At 38.2% G+C, this 18,427-nt stretch overlaps 1 protein-coding gene across 3 annotated transcripts in view; it reads left to right on the forward strand.

Annotated features, from left to right (window-relative positions):
- Positions 1-18,427, forward strand: part of creb5b (cAMP responsive element binding protein 5b) — a 415,327-nt gene that overhangs the window by 386,866 nt on the left and 10,034 nt on the right. For all 3 annotated transcript variants that reach the window (XM_048522115.2, XM_059654247.1, XM_048522126.2), the window contains 3 exons: positions 7,381-7,665; positions 13,155-13,382; positions 16,716-16,824. In XM_048522115.2, coding sequence (XP_048378072.1) covers positions 7,381-7,665; positions 13,155-13,382; positions 16,716-16,824 — 622 coding nt within the window. The remainder of the gene's footprint in view (positions 1-7,380; positions 7,666-13,154; positions 13,383-16,715; positions 16,825-18,427) is intronic.

Raw genomic sequence — 18,427 nt, forward strand, 5'->3', positions numbered from 1 at the left:
AAAATTTCTGGTAACTTCCAGACAATGGAAAATAATCTGTTGGAGTTTATTCAAAGGATCACCTAACTCATTTTTTTCATGAGAGTCAGAGGACAACATCAATTTATGTTCAGTTTTCTGGACTGATGCTCCTTAAATTAATATTTGCAAGAGACAGAGAAGTACCTGGAAACATTTACCCTTGCTCGAATTGTGTGCCTCACAGAAAATGATGCAAACACAGGAAAGAAAATTACTGTGGAATATCTAAAATTTCTCCTGAATCAATCATGTTTCTGATCCAAGGTATAATCAGATTACCTTCAACATACCAAAAATCATTTTTTTAAACCTCAAATTATCCAAATATTGAAAGATATTCTCTCAGGCTTTGTATCCTGACACATTTCTGAAGCTTTTAAAAGATCTACTTCATCTGTAACCAGAGCTAGTGTATTATGTACAGCCCTGAAGGTGAAGAGAACACATGTTCTGAAAGCTTAACTCAATGTATTAGGAACTTATACCCTACTGACAATATTTTCTCTTGTATATTTTAATCTAATTTGGCACTCGCAAGGGTAAAGAATGATAAAGTATTTTGTGATAGCATGATGCAAGATGTATTTAAGTGCTTAATGTTTTGTAGCAGTACATATACTTCAAAAGTGAACAATGCAAATTACTATCTACCCATGTGCAGTTCTGGCACACACCCCTGTGTCCTGCCACTATTGAGAAACATATTCAATTCTGGCCTCATAAGCATCATTCAATTTTTCTGTTGTGCCTGCTTCTAATCTGGGTTATTCAAGGTTGAAGTTTTGACATTCAGAGCGCTTTTATGAAATGTAGTTAGGTCCTGTGGGTATATGGAGATTAGCCTTCTGTTTGAACCTATCTCACTGTGACTGCAGACCTTCGTACAGAGTTTGCATGTGTATCAAGTCACCCAGTTATTGATTAAACCCAATCCCAGGTCAGTGGAGGTGAAGGACTTGCAGTAAGACTCGTGTCTGTTAAATGTGTTAGACAGCAGTATAACCACTTTGCAATATTTTCAAACAAAGAGGAATAATCACTTTCTGTAAAATAAAATCATACTGATTTACATTTTATTCAGGATTTATTCAGTAGGTGCTTTGCATTCATCTTTATAAAGTAAGTTCAGTGCGAACTTCCTTCTATTTCCGCATCATGCATTATAGTCTGTTCATCACTTCCATTCTTTGCCTGTTGAGATGAAACTCTGAATGAATTCTGAACAGTTCTAAAGCATGTTTATGTGTCATTTTTTAACGTCCTTATGATAGATTTTAATTTAGATTGTAGAATAATGAAAAACAATGATCCAACATACAATTTAATTTTCCCCCAGGTTCTTTTTGTTAACTGATGCAAAGTCATTGCACATTTTTGGGATAATTACTGATAATTAGAAATTTTAAAAATTTCAGTAGAACAAATTATAGTTATTTTGGTGGTTTGGCTGTGCTAAATTGCCCATAGTGTTCAGGGGTGTGTAAATTAGGTGGGTTATGGGGTAATGGGTCAAAGTGGTATGTTCCAAGTGTTGGTGTGGACTTATTGGGCTGAAGGGTCTGTTTCTACACTGTAGGGATCCTATGGTTCTATGCTTGTGATCTCCTTTACCACATGAAAGGCACTTGGCCAGTCTCCTTATTTTAGCTATGTTTTGAAGGAAATAATATAAAAATGACAAAAGGCATCAATTTGCAAATTGTAATTGTCAATTCAAACAAAATAAAAGAGTGTTAAACTGGATGCTTAATATTTAGAGTTGGTGATTGGGAGCAGTGTTTATAAATCTTTTGGCTTAATGGTTAAACAGTATTTGACTTAAATAAACTGATCTGGAATAAAAACTTGATTGGATAACATCATGGAGCTTCATGATTTAAATAGTGTTACAAAGGTAAATTTGCAATTTTCACCATCTGGTGTCGCGCATTGGGAATTCATACTCCTGGTTAGTGGATCTTGCTTGATTTCTCATCTATTAATTTAATTCGGCAGAAAATCTCTAGGAAAATGTTGTTTTCTTTCCTAAACCCTAAAATATAGTCCCAATATCGTTGGAACTAAATGTGTACATTTAAATACAATGTAGGATAAGGAACATGTAGCATTACCATTTAAGTGGAAGGCTGGTGCTGGTGTAAAATTGTTTGCAGGCACACCTTCAAAGCAATTGTTTTACAGCTGATCCAGTTATCCTTTAGAAAATAGAACCAGGTAAGAAATGCACATGCTGTGGCATTTATACTTGACTTCCAAGATTAGGTTCTAGACAAAATGACAGATGTAAGAATTTTTGCATTATTTATATAAATGGTTTCTTCTTCAAATTTTATTTATTGGAGAAAGTCTTTTAAAATCATTATTTCATATGATTTCACTTTTTTTTAGAAAGAACTTTGTATTTGGAGCAAGTCGCAAGTGATTATATACTTTGGTATTCCTGTATGAAGGGTTTAATTGTGCTTGGTCAGGTATGTGTTCACCTGGGCGTGACTGCTGATTCTAGATTGCTGTAATAGAACAAAGCTCAAAAGAACAAAAGAGAAGTATAGCACAGGAACAGGCGCTTCCGCCCTCCAATCCTGTGCCCATCATCATGCCCTAACTAAACTAAAAAAAACCTTCTGCCCTTATGTAGCCTGTATCTTCTATTCCCTCCCTGTTCATGTAACCATCAAGATGTCTCTTAAATGTTACCAACATGCCTGTTTCAACCATCTCTTCCAGCAATGTCTCCAGGCTTCTACCACTCTCTGCGTTAAAACCTTCCCTCGCACATCTCCATTAAACTTTCCCTCTCACCTTGAACCTGTTTCCCCCCCCCCCCAACCTTGTAATTGAAGGTTTAATATTTGGAAAAAGCCTCTCACTATCCACCCTAGCTATGCCTCTCATAATTTTGTAGACCTCTGTCAGGTCTCCACTCAGCCACTGTCTTTCCAGTGAAATCAATCATAGTCTTTTTAACCGTTCCTCATAATCAATGCTCTTGAGACCAGGCAATATCCAAAGCTCTCTCCAAAGCTTTCACAGCCTTCATGTAGTATGGCGACCAAAATTGTACACAATACTCCAAATGCAGCCTAACAAGGGTTTTATACAGCTGCAACGTGGTTTGCCAACTCTTGTACTCCATGCCCTGGGCGATGAAGGCAAGCTTGCCATATGCCTTCATAATCACCTTGGCCACCAGTGTTGCCAATTATGAGGGAATTGTGAATCTGTATGCACAGGTCTGTCTGTATGTTAATGTTCCTAAGGGTTCTGCCATTTACGATACAATTCAAAACTAATTTTGATCCTCCAAAATGCACCACCTTGCATTTATCTGGATTAAATGCCATCTGCCATTTCTGTGCCCAAGTGTCCAATCTATGTATATCCGGTTGTATCCTGTCACACTCATTGGCACTATCAGCAACTCCACCAATCTGTGTGCCACCTGCAAAATTATTAATCAGACCACCCAGATCAATTATATTTACCACAAACAACAGAGAACCAAAGACTGATGAATGTTACACTTCTGTTAACAATGTTGGTTGAGCAAACTTTCAGCTTTAATGAGCAATGAAACTGACCAAGAACATGTTGTTCAGTCTCAGCATGAAGGATCAAGTATTTCTGCAGAAATTAATGAGTCACCAGATAGCTTGGATGATACTGATCCGGGTCAGTTAGCATCATGCTAGTACTATGAGCCAGGGCATCCGGTTGACTTTTACACTGTGGTCTGATGAATGGAATGCTTGCAAAATCATGTTAATATTTTGAAATGTCTTAACAGCAGAGCAACTGCGTGCTAGACTTCTCGATATGCTCTATAAATTTATTGTTTGATAAAGTGACTGACTGGGTCGCAGCGTTCCACTTGAAAATGCACTGAAAAGTCCTGTGCCATATTGTTACCCTGGAACTAAATACTGAACATTTAATTTCAGTGCCTGTACCTGTACCTGTGACTCTGCGATTACGGTTTTTAGGGGTAACTGTCATGTAACCTTAAAACAGCAGCCGGAATGTACCAAGAACACCCAACAACAAAAAAAGAGGTTGCACTGAATTTTCAGTCTTCCTGCACAACAGAAATACAAAGTAGTGACCTGAAAATGAGGTGCAAAAACTTACTACACATTGCTGATATTACTGGTTATTTTGCTGAATGTCTGAGTAGGCACCCAGCCAGCTAATCGGAAATATTTAAAATGGTATGTTATGATCTCAATATACAAGCCTTGTTACATTTTAGACTGCATTCTATTATTTTCCCTTTCACTGATTTTAAACTAATAGACTCATAGATTCCTAACTGAGTTGTTTCATCCAGATGTCACCTCTGCCTTTTTTCAGTCCTATACAGTCTGATCTGTACCTCATCAGTCCCCAGGATGATAGCTCATGCTATACAATTTTCCACTGTTGCCTCTGGCTCATCATTTGAGCTAGGTTTAAGTGTTAAGTGTTAATACTTTATTCAGTTCACTGCAATGCTGATTTCAAAATCCTATAGGATATGGTGTATACTTAAGTACTTGGATAAAACATTAACAGTTATGTTATCATCTCTAGTGAATACTTGTAAAACAATTATATAAATTACTTTATCATATTAAGTTTTCTTGCTACTTTTATAACTATAACTGCGCTCATTGCCTTTAATTTTTGACCCTGAATTCATATCAAGGATTTTCTTTGTATTTGTCTCGTGGTTGCAGATATCTGTATCCCTCCTATTATTTTTCTCTTCGAAGTTCAATCACACCTCATCAGGATGGGTGAAGCATCCTGATCTGAAAGCTTGACTTTCCTGCACCTCTGATGCTGCCTGACCTGTTGGGTTCCTCCAGCTCCACACTGTATTGAAATAAAAAATATGAAATATGACTACTTACTATTAAGAAAATACTGGAGACAGCAACTAATTTCAGCATGCATTTTTGTTGAAAATTTGAAATGCCTGCGTAACCTAATTTAGTTTTATTTATACAGCTTCACAATTAGTCTTGATGCAATACTCACTTTGTTAGTAAACGTAGTGAATTTCTGGTTGAATTGCCCAAGATATATGCCGTGTCATTTGTTCCTCACAGCTGGAGCACTGTCCCCAAGAGACCTAATTTCAGCTATGCATTCAAGTTGTTTTTGCAGGGGAGAGGGATGGAAACAAAGTAATGTTCTTGTTTCAACTTGACATCACTTTCTGTTCAGTCTTACCATCACCTCTTCAGCAGAGCTGTGTTCCATTAGATTCAGGGAAGGTTCCATTAGATTGGAAAGCAGTGAATGTATCACCTTTATTCAAAAAGAGACATAGGCAGACAGCAGGAAGCAAAAGGCCAGTTAATTGAACATAAATCAGATGAAAGATGTTAGATGCTATTAATAAAGGCTTTATTGGAATGCACTTAGAAAAAGTCAAAATTATCGGACAGAGTCAATGTGGTTGTGTGAAAGGGAAAACAATTTTAACCAACTTATTGGAGTTCTTTGAAGAAGTAATAAGTTGTTGATAAACCAAAACTGGTGGATGTACTGTATGTAGGTTTCTAGCAGACATTTTAAAAAGTTATTGAATAAATTAAAACTCTTGATGCAGTGAGGAGGGGTGGTCGGTGAATGGGAACACTTGGTATGGATATTAGATTGGCTACTAGGAAATACAGAGTAAACATAAGTTTTTAATTTCTGGTTAGAAAGATTTAATGAATGATATGCCATAGGGCTCAGTGCTGGAGCCTCAACTTTATATAAATTATATAAATAACCTAGATTGAAGCTGTGGTTGATAATTTTGCTGATGACCCAAAGATGTAAAAGTAAACGGCAAAGAGGGCATTAGGCTATGAAGGGAATTGATTGGTTAAGTGACTGGGCAAAGATCTGGTAAATGGAGTATAATGTGAGAAATTGTCAAGGAAGAATATAAAAAATATAAATGGTGAGAAATTGCAGAGATTTCAGATTCAAAGGGATTTGGTTGTTTGAGAGCATGAATTGCAAAATGTTAATATGCAATGCTTCAAGCAATTAGGAAAGCTCATAAAACATTATCATTTATTGCAAGAGGAATTAACTACAAGAATAGGGATGCTCACAATCATTTATACAATGCATTGGTGAGACCATATCTGGAGTGCTGTGTATTGTATCAGTCTCCTTATTTAAGGATGTAAATATATTGAAAGCAGTTCAGAGAAAGTTTACTAGACTAATACCTGGATGAGCCTGTTGTCTTATGAGGTCATGTTGAACAGACTAGGCGAGTATCTGCTGGTGTTTAGAAGAGTAAAAAATGACTTGATTTAAATATATTAAATCATTAGAGTTCTTGACAGGATGAAGATGGAAAGGACATTTCCTCTTGTTGGAAAATATGGAATGAGGGATCACAATTCTCAAATAAGGGATTGTCCTTTTAAGACAGAGATGAGAATAATTGTTTTTTCTCACAGATGATCTTCAGCCTTTGGAACTCTCTTCCTCAGTCGGCAGTGAAAAGTAGCCTTTGAATATTTTTAAGGCAGGGTGGATGGATTTGTGATAAATGACTGGGTGAAATGTGATTGGGGTAGACAAGAATGGTGTTACTGAATGATTGACAAGGCTCCTGGTCGCAAATGTCCTACTCCAGCTCCTAAATCAAATGTCTGTCTGTAAACAATGTCAGACCTCTGCCAGTGATTGTTTGAATAATATACTGGTTCCAAAATGGACCAAACAGCCTCCCCCTCTCTCCCTATTTATTCCAGTTCCCTCCCCCCATCCCCCTCTCTGATGAAGGGTCTAGGCCCGAAACGTCAGCTTTTGTGCTCCTGAGATGCTGCTTGGCCTGCTGTGTTCATCCAGCCTCACATTTTATTATCAAACAGCAGGAAAATTGGTTTATTGTTCTCCAAGAGAATTATGCTTGCCATCAGATCCCAAATGGTAAAAGATTCAAGTTCTTTTCCTTCATCACCACAAAACAATATGAACACATTTTGATAGTTTTTTTTTACATTTTAATGATTTGAAGAAGGTAATATGAATATGTCTGAAAGGTTGGATTTTTAGTTTGTTCAGAGAACAAAATTATTGGTATAGTGACTTCATAAAGAAAATGGTTTGGCTCAGGAACATTAAAAGTAAATTGAAAAGGGACTTTTAAAAAGTGCAGATGCCAGCCAATGAAATGCAAGGCATTAATCTTGTCATAAAATATGATTATACACTTTTGGATACCAGCTTGAATTCTATCATTCAGTTTTCTATCTGGTGTTTTTGGATACTAGGGAGAGAATGTGTGTAACATCTTCAAAATGGCAAATTTGAAGAACAATGAGGTTTTAATTAGCATTCCTTGTTTTGTTTCCTTTACAGAGGCTTAAAGCAGCTCTGAGTCAGCAGCCTACGGCTTTGTCAAATGGAAATATGAACATGATGGGTCAAGTAATGGAGATGATGACATCCAGGCAGGAGCAGGCGCCACACCATCACATGCACTCACATCAACCTCAGCCACCTCCTCACCATCCTTTCACACATCAACATCATCCTCACCATCACCAGCAAAACCACCCCCATTCTCATCCACACCTACACACACACCCACCACAACACCAGACTCCTCCGCTCCAACCTCTAACCACAGGAACACAAAATCAGGTAAATCATCTAAGGACATGCCTAAACTGTATTACAGGTTTGTGGCTGAAAAATGATACAGAAAGAAATGAACAATGATTATACTGTTGATTTTCTATTATTGATGTCAATAAAATAGGAATATAAATCATCTTCACTACTGAAAGACAAATACAAGGTGTATTTTGTAGTACAATATATCAACACCTTCACACATGGAGATATGCCTAAATAAAAACGTAGGGAATGTGTTCTTCCATTTCATTTCCCTAGCACCACCATCATGAAGGTTTACTCTATTTGCTATTTCTTGTAAAATATGGGTACATGCTTTCTAATGATAACTTTTGGGGTGAATCCATACCTTGGCCCAGACTAAGGGGGAAGAAAAATAACCAAATCAGCCGTTATGGCAGACAAGGCTCATGGGCCACAATATTCTACTCCAGCTGCTAACTCACATGCCTGTTTGTAAATAATGTCAGATCTCTGCTAGCTGTTATTTGAATAGTGTACTTGTAACCAAAATGAACCAAATAGCAGGATCACAAAAATGGAAAAAGATCCGAGTGATATTTTCTATCACCACAACAATATGAACATGTTTGGATGGTTCCTTTCTACATTTTAATGCTCTAGAAGGCGAAATGAATATATTTGAATGGTTGCATTCCTGTATTCAGAGAAGACAATTATTCGTCTAGTGACTTTAAAAAAGAAACTGGTTTGGCTCAGAATCTTTAAAAGCAAAAGAAAATTGACTAGGGACTTCTTTTTAAAAAAAGCACAAATGCAGCCAATGAAATTCAAAACATTAATCTTATAATGAAGGATGATTACTCGCTTTTAGTACTGGCATCACTTTTGTCATTTACTTTATCATTTGAAGTTTTGGACATGAGAGAGAATGTATATAACGGAGCACTAGAAATTGATCTCCAGGCAATACTGGCCCAAATGGACAAGTTAATTTTAGACTAAAGTCCCTAGGTGTGTAGTTTTAGAAGGTGGGTTGATGGAACAAGCAACAGTGGGTGGGAGAGATGATCCCCAGGACTATAGAATCAGGAGGAGTACTCCTGTTTATCAGAGCTCCACAGAAAGCAATGACAGTTCTTTGCTTGAGCTGGCGGCTCCTGTAGCTATGGAGATTCCTGAGCAGAACGAGCCTGACACCTGCCCAGCTGACCACCAGTGATGAACTTTGCATTGGGGTTCTCCATCTGGTGTAAAGCCCTTTATTAACATTTTCCAGAGCATGTCTACCTGAGACATGGAAGCAAGCACAGCCATTCAACCCCTTGAGTCTGTTCAACCATCTAGTTAGAACGTAGCTGATTTGTACCTGAACTCCAACTATCCACTAGGGTTCTATGAACCTTAGTAACCTTCCCTTAAAAATAAACTTTCAATATTGTTAGGAAATTTTTATTTAAATACATTTTACCAACTCTTTGAGGGAGAGATTTCCAGATTCCTTTCATGTGTAAAGTAGTGCTTTCTTGCATCATCCTTGAATGAGATCACTCTAATGTTAAGGCTATGCCCCATTTTTGAACTCCTCCACTAGAGGAGATAATTTCTCTCTCATCAACCAAATAAAATCCTTTAATGACTTCAGTTAGATCTTCCTGATCAACTTGTATACTCAAGGTAAGTATAAGGCTTAGCTGTACAAGCAGTCCTCGTAGTTTACCTTGACAGCCATAACTCTACTGCTTACCTGATAGCCTTACATCAATTTTAGATCCATAAGACATATTGCAAAGCATTATTCTTTTTATCCTTCAGGAAACTACTGCATAAAATATTCACCAATGAGTGTCCTGGCACCAACAAAGACAGATGCAGATAATGTTCTTTATTGGGAACTGTTCCTCATGTTGCAGCATTTTAAGATTTAAGGACAGAATTGTTGAAACAAAGGAAATGATTCTGAATTGGACATAGAGCAAAAATCTATCTGTCTGATTCTCTGATTTGGATTTTTATTTTGTATCATCTTAATCACTTTAACCTTATGTATAACCAAGCATGAGAAGGTTAATTGTCTAAGTATGGATAGATATTCCTGTTTTGGAAGTATTTTTCCCTGCTAAATAATTTTGATATTTTAACATTCCCAGTAAAAATCATTACAACTATTTTCCACCCATCAATTTTATGAAATACAAATTAACAGTAGTAATGGCAGAAAACCAGCCAGTTACAACCTATGGTAATTACTGCTGTTTTTAGAATTATTAAGATCTAAATTAACATATAACCAGTAGATTTGGTGAAAATGTATTTTATCCAGGTATGGAGTGAGCAAAAAAGAAGTAAAAATGGATTAATGATTTTTCAAGTCTGCATATCAACCATACTTTCGGACACAGCTTGACTCCAGTTGCAAGCTTGCTACTCTTAATATGGAAAGAATTGATATGTACCAGGATTGAATCTAGGTTTGAAGGAAATATTATGATTCATACATTTCTCACCTTGCACTACTCATGCTTATTAGTGTCAATGGATGGAAAAGAGTTGACATTCTATGTCTGCAAACCTTCTTCTACACTCCTTAGACAAACATAGACATTGGGCATGATTTTTGTTGGAGTTATACTAACTCTCTGGCATAGTTCCAGCAGACAGGGTAGGAAATGAGTCTGGGAGTAGCTCCACTGGATCTCCACCAAATGAAGGTTCTTCCAGCAGATGTGATGGGCACGGAGAAAGCATCCACCCCAATTTGAACAGATATATTCAAACCAGATGCAAATTACATGCCATGTTGCTTTGATAATAGAGGAGAATATTCAAAAGTTAAAAGGGGTATCTTTTAAAAACAAAACATTTATTGGTTGTTTTCTGATGACCTCCTCTGCCATCCATGCTGAGATTCCACTGTCTGGGAAGGAGTGGAAGGGAATGTCGCCGTGTGGGCAGTGTATACTATCAGTATGCTGAAATTATTGCAGATTTTAAAGTGGGAAACAATTGGGCTCAGAGTGTTTAAATGTTTCCTGTGAGTAGGAGGATGTGTGGAAGAGGCACAGAATGTGCCTGTACATGAGCACAGCCAGCTTTGGGATGTAGGCACACATTGCTGGAATTTTTTCAGTTCTGCAGAGGCAGGGTTTTGGGTACACAGAAATTTGGAAAAAGGAACCCTGGGGCCAGCCCGCCAATATATTTCCAACACTGTGCAGCAAGGGCGATTTCTCTCGCAGCACAAGAAGTTGACGCAGGTATTTAATATAAAATTAGCCCTTATTTCAACAGTGCAGTGACATTTTCCATACATAACATGGATTCCATGCAATATCTGGAACTCATCATTTAAGTGGAGACAAAATCACAGCAAGAAGAGATTGACTGTCAGATTCGGAGAACAACGAAGGAGCCAAATGACAATGTTATTGGCAAAGCTAAAATAAATTTTAAAAAATAATCAGAGGTAAATTAAAAGGAAGAATAACAAATATAAATGTAGGGAGAAAACTGAAGGAATTCATTGGACTGAACACAGAGAATATGAATATAAACGTACAGAATATGACGAGGATGATCAATTGTAAAAACTGTAACTAGACATACTAACTAACTTACTGTAATGTTCTTTGTTAGTAGTGAAAGACTAAGAAGGTAGAGATGGTAAAGAAAGCAAAATCTGAGGATGAGCCCAGGATAATTAGTGTAATAAATGATTCCTTTCGTAGGAAGAGATAATGAGCACCACGCTGTTCCTCAGTAGCAACAGTCTAAGTAGAACTAACTTCAGCATAAATCAGCTGGAAGCCCAAGACAGACTGAAAACAGATCAAAACAAATGATCCTGCATAAATAGGTTCTTTCTCTAGTGATAATGTGGTAGCTAAGGTAGCAACTATGTGAAACATTGGTGGTAATTTTAGAGGGAACCAATCATTACTGTGTAGGCTGGCAATGTCCCTTTAAATAGAAAATGCACAACATGTTGCCAATGCATTTACCCTCTTACCATCCCTAGTTGGATGATTAACATGTACACACTGGGCCAGATCTTCAACTTCACGGTAAGTAGTAGAAGTCAGAAAAATTGCCACCTTCAAATGCCTGCCTTGGAGTAATACCAGCACTGATACCACAGCTGTCAATGCCAGCGGTGGGTGATTGGGTGTCAGTTGCAGTTGGCCCAGCTGACCCTGGAAGAGGTTTTGACGCACACAGAGAGCTGCCAAGTGTGGAAGTGGGCTGCTTCAAAGGCCTACCTTAGGGCTGTGGGTCCTCATCCAACACTCCCTCTGCCCCCATACCTGGAAATGCTCCTTCTCTCACCCACCCCAACCATGACCCATGATGTCCCTTATTCTAAGGTCTGGCATTTCACCAACTATGTACTATATTGAAGAGGTGAATGCTATTGTGACAGTCGAATGTGTAAACAATAGCTTTTAAGAAAAAGGAAAACATTCATAAATTTGCATTATGTTAAAACAGACTTCATTCATTATGGGGCATTGAAAGTGTCAGTCATCCAGACCCTTTAATGTTGAAACGTCTAAAACTTCAAGACATTTGAAAACACTAAGCCTTGTGTAAACAAACATTGTGAAATCAAAATTGTGAAATCAGACAACGAGGCTGCAAATCATGCAAACAAGGGCTCAATTGTTTCAGCACTCTAATGGTTGTCCAGACTCTCTGCCAACCATCATCATGTATTCTTGTTTTGGGAGGAGAGATGTGGCATGATGCAATGCAAAGGTTGCCAGGAGGTGTTTATCTTGGTTTATCAGGGCTTGAGGGACCATGGGGAGGTTTGGGGGGGGGGGGGGGGGGGGGGGGGGGCGGGGTGTGGGCATGTGTTGGCATAATAGCATGGTGCGGACCTTTTACTTTCAAAAATTTCCCTCTTGCAGACAATGTTTTACAAAACCTCTGAGGTGCCATGAATCAGAACTCTTTGAAAAGCTAGTGCAACTCCAAGAAAATTGTAGAGCAGCAGGTTATGCCTATCTCCACAATAGAACGGGCCAGATCACTTATACTGGGTGTGTGTTTACAACCTAAATGCTTCTGCATCCTTATAAAGCCTTGCTGAAATTCAGCAAACTCTGGAATGTTGTAAGGAAGTGAAGCATTGTGTCCCAGCAGCCATTTTGAAAGGGGTCCCCAGTCAAAGCAACTCAACAAAAATCCATTTCAGCAAAAATTTAGCTAGATATGTCAATCAGCCACCTCCCATAATATCATACTGAAGGGCACACTGCCAACATAAACTAAGTTCTGCAATATTTTCCACATACGGTGGAGAATGGCTTTTTCACAGATGGGGTCTTTTCTGTTCCCTTGTACATTGTAGAAAAACGATTAACATCAGAATGAAATTCTTAGATGAGATTGCAATCACAGCCATGGAATTCCTGTCTCATGTACAGCAACTGATAGGTCTGGTTAGTTGGAATTTATTCAACTTATGCTTTGGGTTGAAGCTTTTATTAATCCAAAATCAAGTAGATTTGATGTTTGATGCTGGCTTACAGGTCTCACCTGGAGCACAGCAGATGCAGTCTCCACAGTCAGGGCACCCAACTCCGACTAGTGGAGGCCGCAGAAGAAGGGTTGTAGATGAAGATCCTGATGAAAGGCGGAGGAAGTTTCTGGAAAGAAATCGCGCAGCAGCAACACGCTGCAGACAGAAGAGAAAAGTGTGGGTGTTGTCATTGGAAAAGAAAGCAGAGGAGCTCACACAAACCAATATGCAACTTCAGGTACAACATTTTCTTAAGAATCATAGTAGCAGAGTCTTCCTGAAAAATGTTTTTTATATTGTTTGAAATGCAAAGTTTAATATAATTTTCTAATCAAACCTTTGACAGGTAGAGGATTATTCGTAATGGTTCCAAAGCTACCTTATCACCAATCTAGAAATATTCATTGAGAACGCAGCATAACATGGCACCTTTTTTCTTTATTGTTCAAACATTTTATGTTAGGTCTCCTGTTTCTTCTTCACTCTCTAAACGAATTAATAAACTGCACACAAGTGTTAAAGTTTACTTTGCAATATTACAAACAATCCTATTTAAGTGAAATTACTGTACGTCACTTTTTAATGAAAATGTCACCTCATTCCAAATGATAAATAAATATTTTTGTGAAAGTAACGAACATAAGATCAAAACACATTTAATAAACACAAATAATAAGTCACAATTTTGGCTCGAGATGGTGAAGATATTATTTATTACTTACTTTTAGCAAACTTGAGTTAACATTGAAAACTTATTCTCTTTCTGACAAAGTCACAAGTAACTTTTAGGAGAAGAAGCAATGTATGTTGGTTTATGTCTGACTTGTAATGTCGTTTCATGTATTAACTACATGTGTTTCTGTAGATGTGTATTCAGGCTTGAATGGTTTCTTACCACTTCAAAGGAGTTTACAACAAGCTTTTTATTACATAGCTGCTTGATCTTGAAATTCAGGGGTTCAGAAAAATGAGAACATTTGGGATTAGTTCTGTCAGCATATGTGTGGTAGGTTCTCTTGATTGACTGCAGCAGCAGAATTGTGTAATCAGCAAATGAACAGCTCAAGAAAGGCCTAAACACTGGTTCAATCATATGTTGACCTGAATTATATGAGGTCATATTTATCACCCAAAATGGACAAATTTGAGCCAGATAGGAGTTAAAAAGTTATAATTCAGATTCAAACCCCTCCCTCCACCTTCACAATGACAACAAATGCTGGAAGCTCCAATATGCTGTCAGAAGACATGCCATTCATTAATTCCTTTTTAAAAAATATTTTTAAACCTTGATAACTGAATCACCTTTTGAAAACCTGATAGTTGAGAGAAGAAAGAGTTGAATTTATTAGGCAAGTATTTAACAATAGTGCTTTTGGGCCAGAAGGAGCAGGAGGGTTTCTAGCAGCCTAACCAGCTACCCAGCAAAGCCCACATTATCTGTTTCTGCCATTCCACCTCCCAACCACTGTCTCACCTATCTCCATCCCTATCCAAGCTCTGCTGCTTCTTTTGCTGCAGGTTTTTTTGGCTGAAAGACAGCCAGACAATTAGTCTGGCTGTCAGATTAGAAGAAGTTTAAATGTAAGCAGTTAAAGCTGAAGGGTGTTCCGTGCTCCTGGGTTTCCTGTCGAAAACTCCTTTCTAGTCCCCATGTATGCTCCTTTTAACTGGCGAGGACACTATGGTGATAATGGAAACTGCAGATGCTGGAGAATCCAAGATAATAAAATGTGAGGCTGGATGAACACAGCAGGCCCAGCAGCATCTCAGGAGCACAAAAGCTGACGTTTCGGGCCTAGACCCTTCATCAGAGATGCTTTCTCTGCCTCACATTTTATTATGGAGGACACTATGGTGTTAGCTCTGAAATAGCCGTGCTGCACTTGTCACCTCGTTTCTATTGTGATGCTTGCTGCTACTATATTGCCCAGGATCTTCTGCTGGAGGGCATGGCTGAATTGGGTGAGCGCCTCATTGTTACACCTAACTTGATGCATCATGATGTGCATCTAAAACAAATTTGAATCACAATTGAAGGTCATGTGAGCTGTTCATATTCTGACCTGTTATAGCAGATATAAAGCTGAAATGGTAGAAAAGTTTGAAAAAGTTAAGTACAAAATTATACCCACTGGTATCCTAGGGTATCCACATCATGCTAAGTCTCTCATCCCTAGAACTACCTGTGTGCCTCTGCGCTTTTACTGTCTAATTGTGCCAGTCAGAAACTGGGGTTCACCAATAAGCATTGTTTGGGGCCTGTAACTCATTATGGGCATTGATATCAGACTAGATTCTCAGACTAGTCCAGGATTCCAAAAATCTCTCCCAAAGACATTATTGCAGGACTCCTCCTTTTGCATTTATCTAGTATTTTTTTCCCACCCACCAGATGTCTCAAAATGTTTTACAGCCAATTTTGTGTACTTGACACGTCGTCATGTTGTAATGCAGGAAATGTTGCGGCCAGTATATACGCAGCAAACTCCCAAAGCAATGTGATAATGATCAAATAATCTATTCTTGTGATGTTGATTAAAGGATAGATATTGGCCAGAACACTGGAGATAACTCCACTGCTCATCTTCAGACTTGGGCCATGGTATCCTTTACACCTACCAAAGCAGTAAAATGGAGCCGGTAACATCTTATCCAAAAGACAGCACCCGCACACTGCTGGATTGGAGTGCTGGCTTTGATGATTATATTCAAGCCCTGAATTGGGTATGAACACAGAACTCTGTAACTCAGAGACTAAAATGTTACCCACTGCATGGCAGTTTATATAATAATTGGAAACCATCACTGTACAAGTGCTTCTACCTGCATTCACTGCTTTTGTAAGTAGCAATGACTAAAATATTGAAATTTTCTGTTGATTTTGGTTATTGCGGTTCAGAAAAATAACATTTTAATACATTTTAGCATCTTCTCATTCTGCAATCAAGCTGCAACCAAAGTTTCACCTAGCCAAGGCATCAAAAATATTATTTTCCTTCTAGTTTGCTTGAGCAAAGTGCTTGTAGATGTCCAGTTGTTGTGAAAAAATACTATAAAATGCAAATGTTTCTTTTATTTTAATTTTTATTTCTGGAGAGAGGTGTTTTTCATTTAAAGCAGTTTCAAGCATTTTTGGCCTGTGTGTCTAGACCTGTGGGTTCGTGACTGCCAAAATCTATTGTGCACAACATTTTAGCAGAACAGGGATAATGCCCTGATATTGACAGGAAAATAATATCAGAGGAGGCACTGTTTTGCTTTCAGGAAATCTGGAAGAATGGGTTTCCCCCATATATTTATGAATGTAACAACAGAATCTGATTGAAAGTTTCCAAATCGATAAATTGACAAATAGTTGATTTTTGATAAAATTGATGTAGGTTGAATTTAATTTTGAGACTTTTGTCATTTTTCTTTCTATGCAACTGAAACCCACTTGATTTTGGTGGAGTTGGGGGGGATGGCTTCAAAATTACCATCAATAATGCAACAATTTCAGATGGAACTGAACACAAGGTTTTGGAGTGAAAAGCTTCAAATTATTCACGTTTGTCAAATGTATTCACAGAATGAGGTCTCTCTCTTGAAGAATGAAGTGACACAGCTGAAGCAACTGTTGTTGACGCATAAAGACTGTCCAATCACAACAATGCAAGAGGAGACGCAAAGCTACCTGAGTAAGTAAAACTCAACTCATCCAAAACAAAATTGAAGAGAATTTTCAGCTTATGACTGGCACTTAATTTCAGAGAGGCTGATGTACCAATTTTCCATTAAAATTGATAAGTGTTATGATAATCTGCAACATTAGTCCATGCCCCTGTGGTAAATTGAAAATTATCCCCAGTGTTTTTAAATGGTGTGTCTTTGAGTGTTTCAATAATCAAATTATTAAATACTTATAAATAACATGACTGTATATTTTATGCCACATTGGAATTTCGAGTCACAGCAGAGGTCTGAGTCACATTGCTGAGTTTACCCAGCATTTTCTGTTTTTATTTTAACATCAGAAGGATGTGTTCCTTGCCAATTATTCAGCTGATGGACTGGTAAACTGGTGTACAATAAACAAAGACACATGGAAGGCTGACAATAAATAAATAAATGGAAGAGCTAGTTAAACTTTTGAATGGAATCTAGGATTAATTGCTTTCTCAGTTTGGATTGTCTCTTTTGTGGTGGCTTCTTCTGTCTTGTCAAGTGGACACTGTAATGTTCAACGGGAGAGGGAAAATAAGGCGTGGGATTGTCAGTGAATGAGCTACTGCTGACAGAAAAGCCATTTCTGGACAGCCCAGTCAAAAAGGGAATATTCAGGTTTCTTCCTCCCTTTGCCCCCACTTCTCTTGTTCAACATGTCACTGTCTGTCCAATGAAAAAAGATTGAGCTCTAATGATGGTAAGGTTCAGCAGCTTGCAGAAGATACAACACATCTTGACACCCCCGCTGACAAGTACTGCAGAGCTCCTCTGGAGGACTGCAGGTGGAGGAAGAAATTTAAATCAACCCACTGGATTGTTCAGTCCCATTTTATATGAGAGCATGGTTTCCATGATTGGCAGGTAGCCCTTATTGCCCAATAGCCACCCACTAGTTGTTGTTATGGTTGAAGTAGCAGATGATAAGGAAACCTGTTGAAGAATGAAGGCATTCTGAGTTCTGCCAAAATTCTGAGCATTGACCTGTACATGCTAAATCTGACACTAGATGACTAAAAAAGTGGAATCTCATCCAGTAATGGTACATCTCAAAATTAACATGTGGTGGCTGCAAAATGACATGTTTGCAGTCAGTGGCACCTTACACCACGGGGACCCTGCAATAAAATTGTGCATTCCACCTGTTTCTCTCTAGGCAGAGAGAATGAAATGCATTCAGTTCTCTTTGGGTACAGGACTTTTGTGACTTCTCTTTTGTAACAGTAAATGGCAAAGTGGGAGATAGTGTAATTATCTTCTGTTCCTGCCTAAAAGGAGCCCAATACTTTAAAGTTGATGCCCATTGATAATGGCATCCCTTGTCCTACCCTAAAGCTACAATGGCCGACCTTCAATGGCAGACCTTCAATTACCTCCTCAGTTAATCTCTGAAGCATTGTTTCTTGCTAAAGTTGAGGTCGGAGTTCGAAGATTGGCTTCATGAGGATCTTTGACCAAATGGGCCTCTTGGTGAGATCTCTCTTCCGCTATTCCTCCTTCATCTTTGAGAATGTTCTCCTCAATGTCACTTATGCCTATGTCATACTGCAGGCCTAAGGAGGATGCAAACACCTGCAC

This window comes from Stegostoma tigrinum, chromosome 2 (genome assembly GCF_030684315.1).
Source record: "Stegostoma tigrinum isolate sSteTig4 chromosome 2, sSteTig4.hap1, whole genome shotgun sequence".
Taxonomy (NCBI): Eukaryota; Metazoa; Chordata; class Chondrichthyes; order Orectolobiformes; family Stegostomatidae; genus Stegostoma; species Stegostoma tigrinum.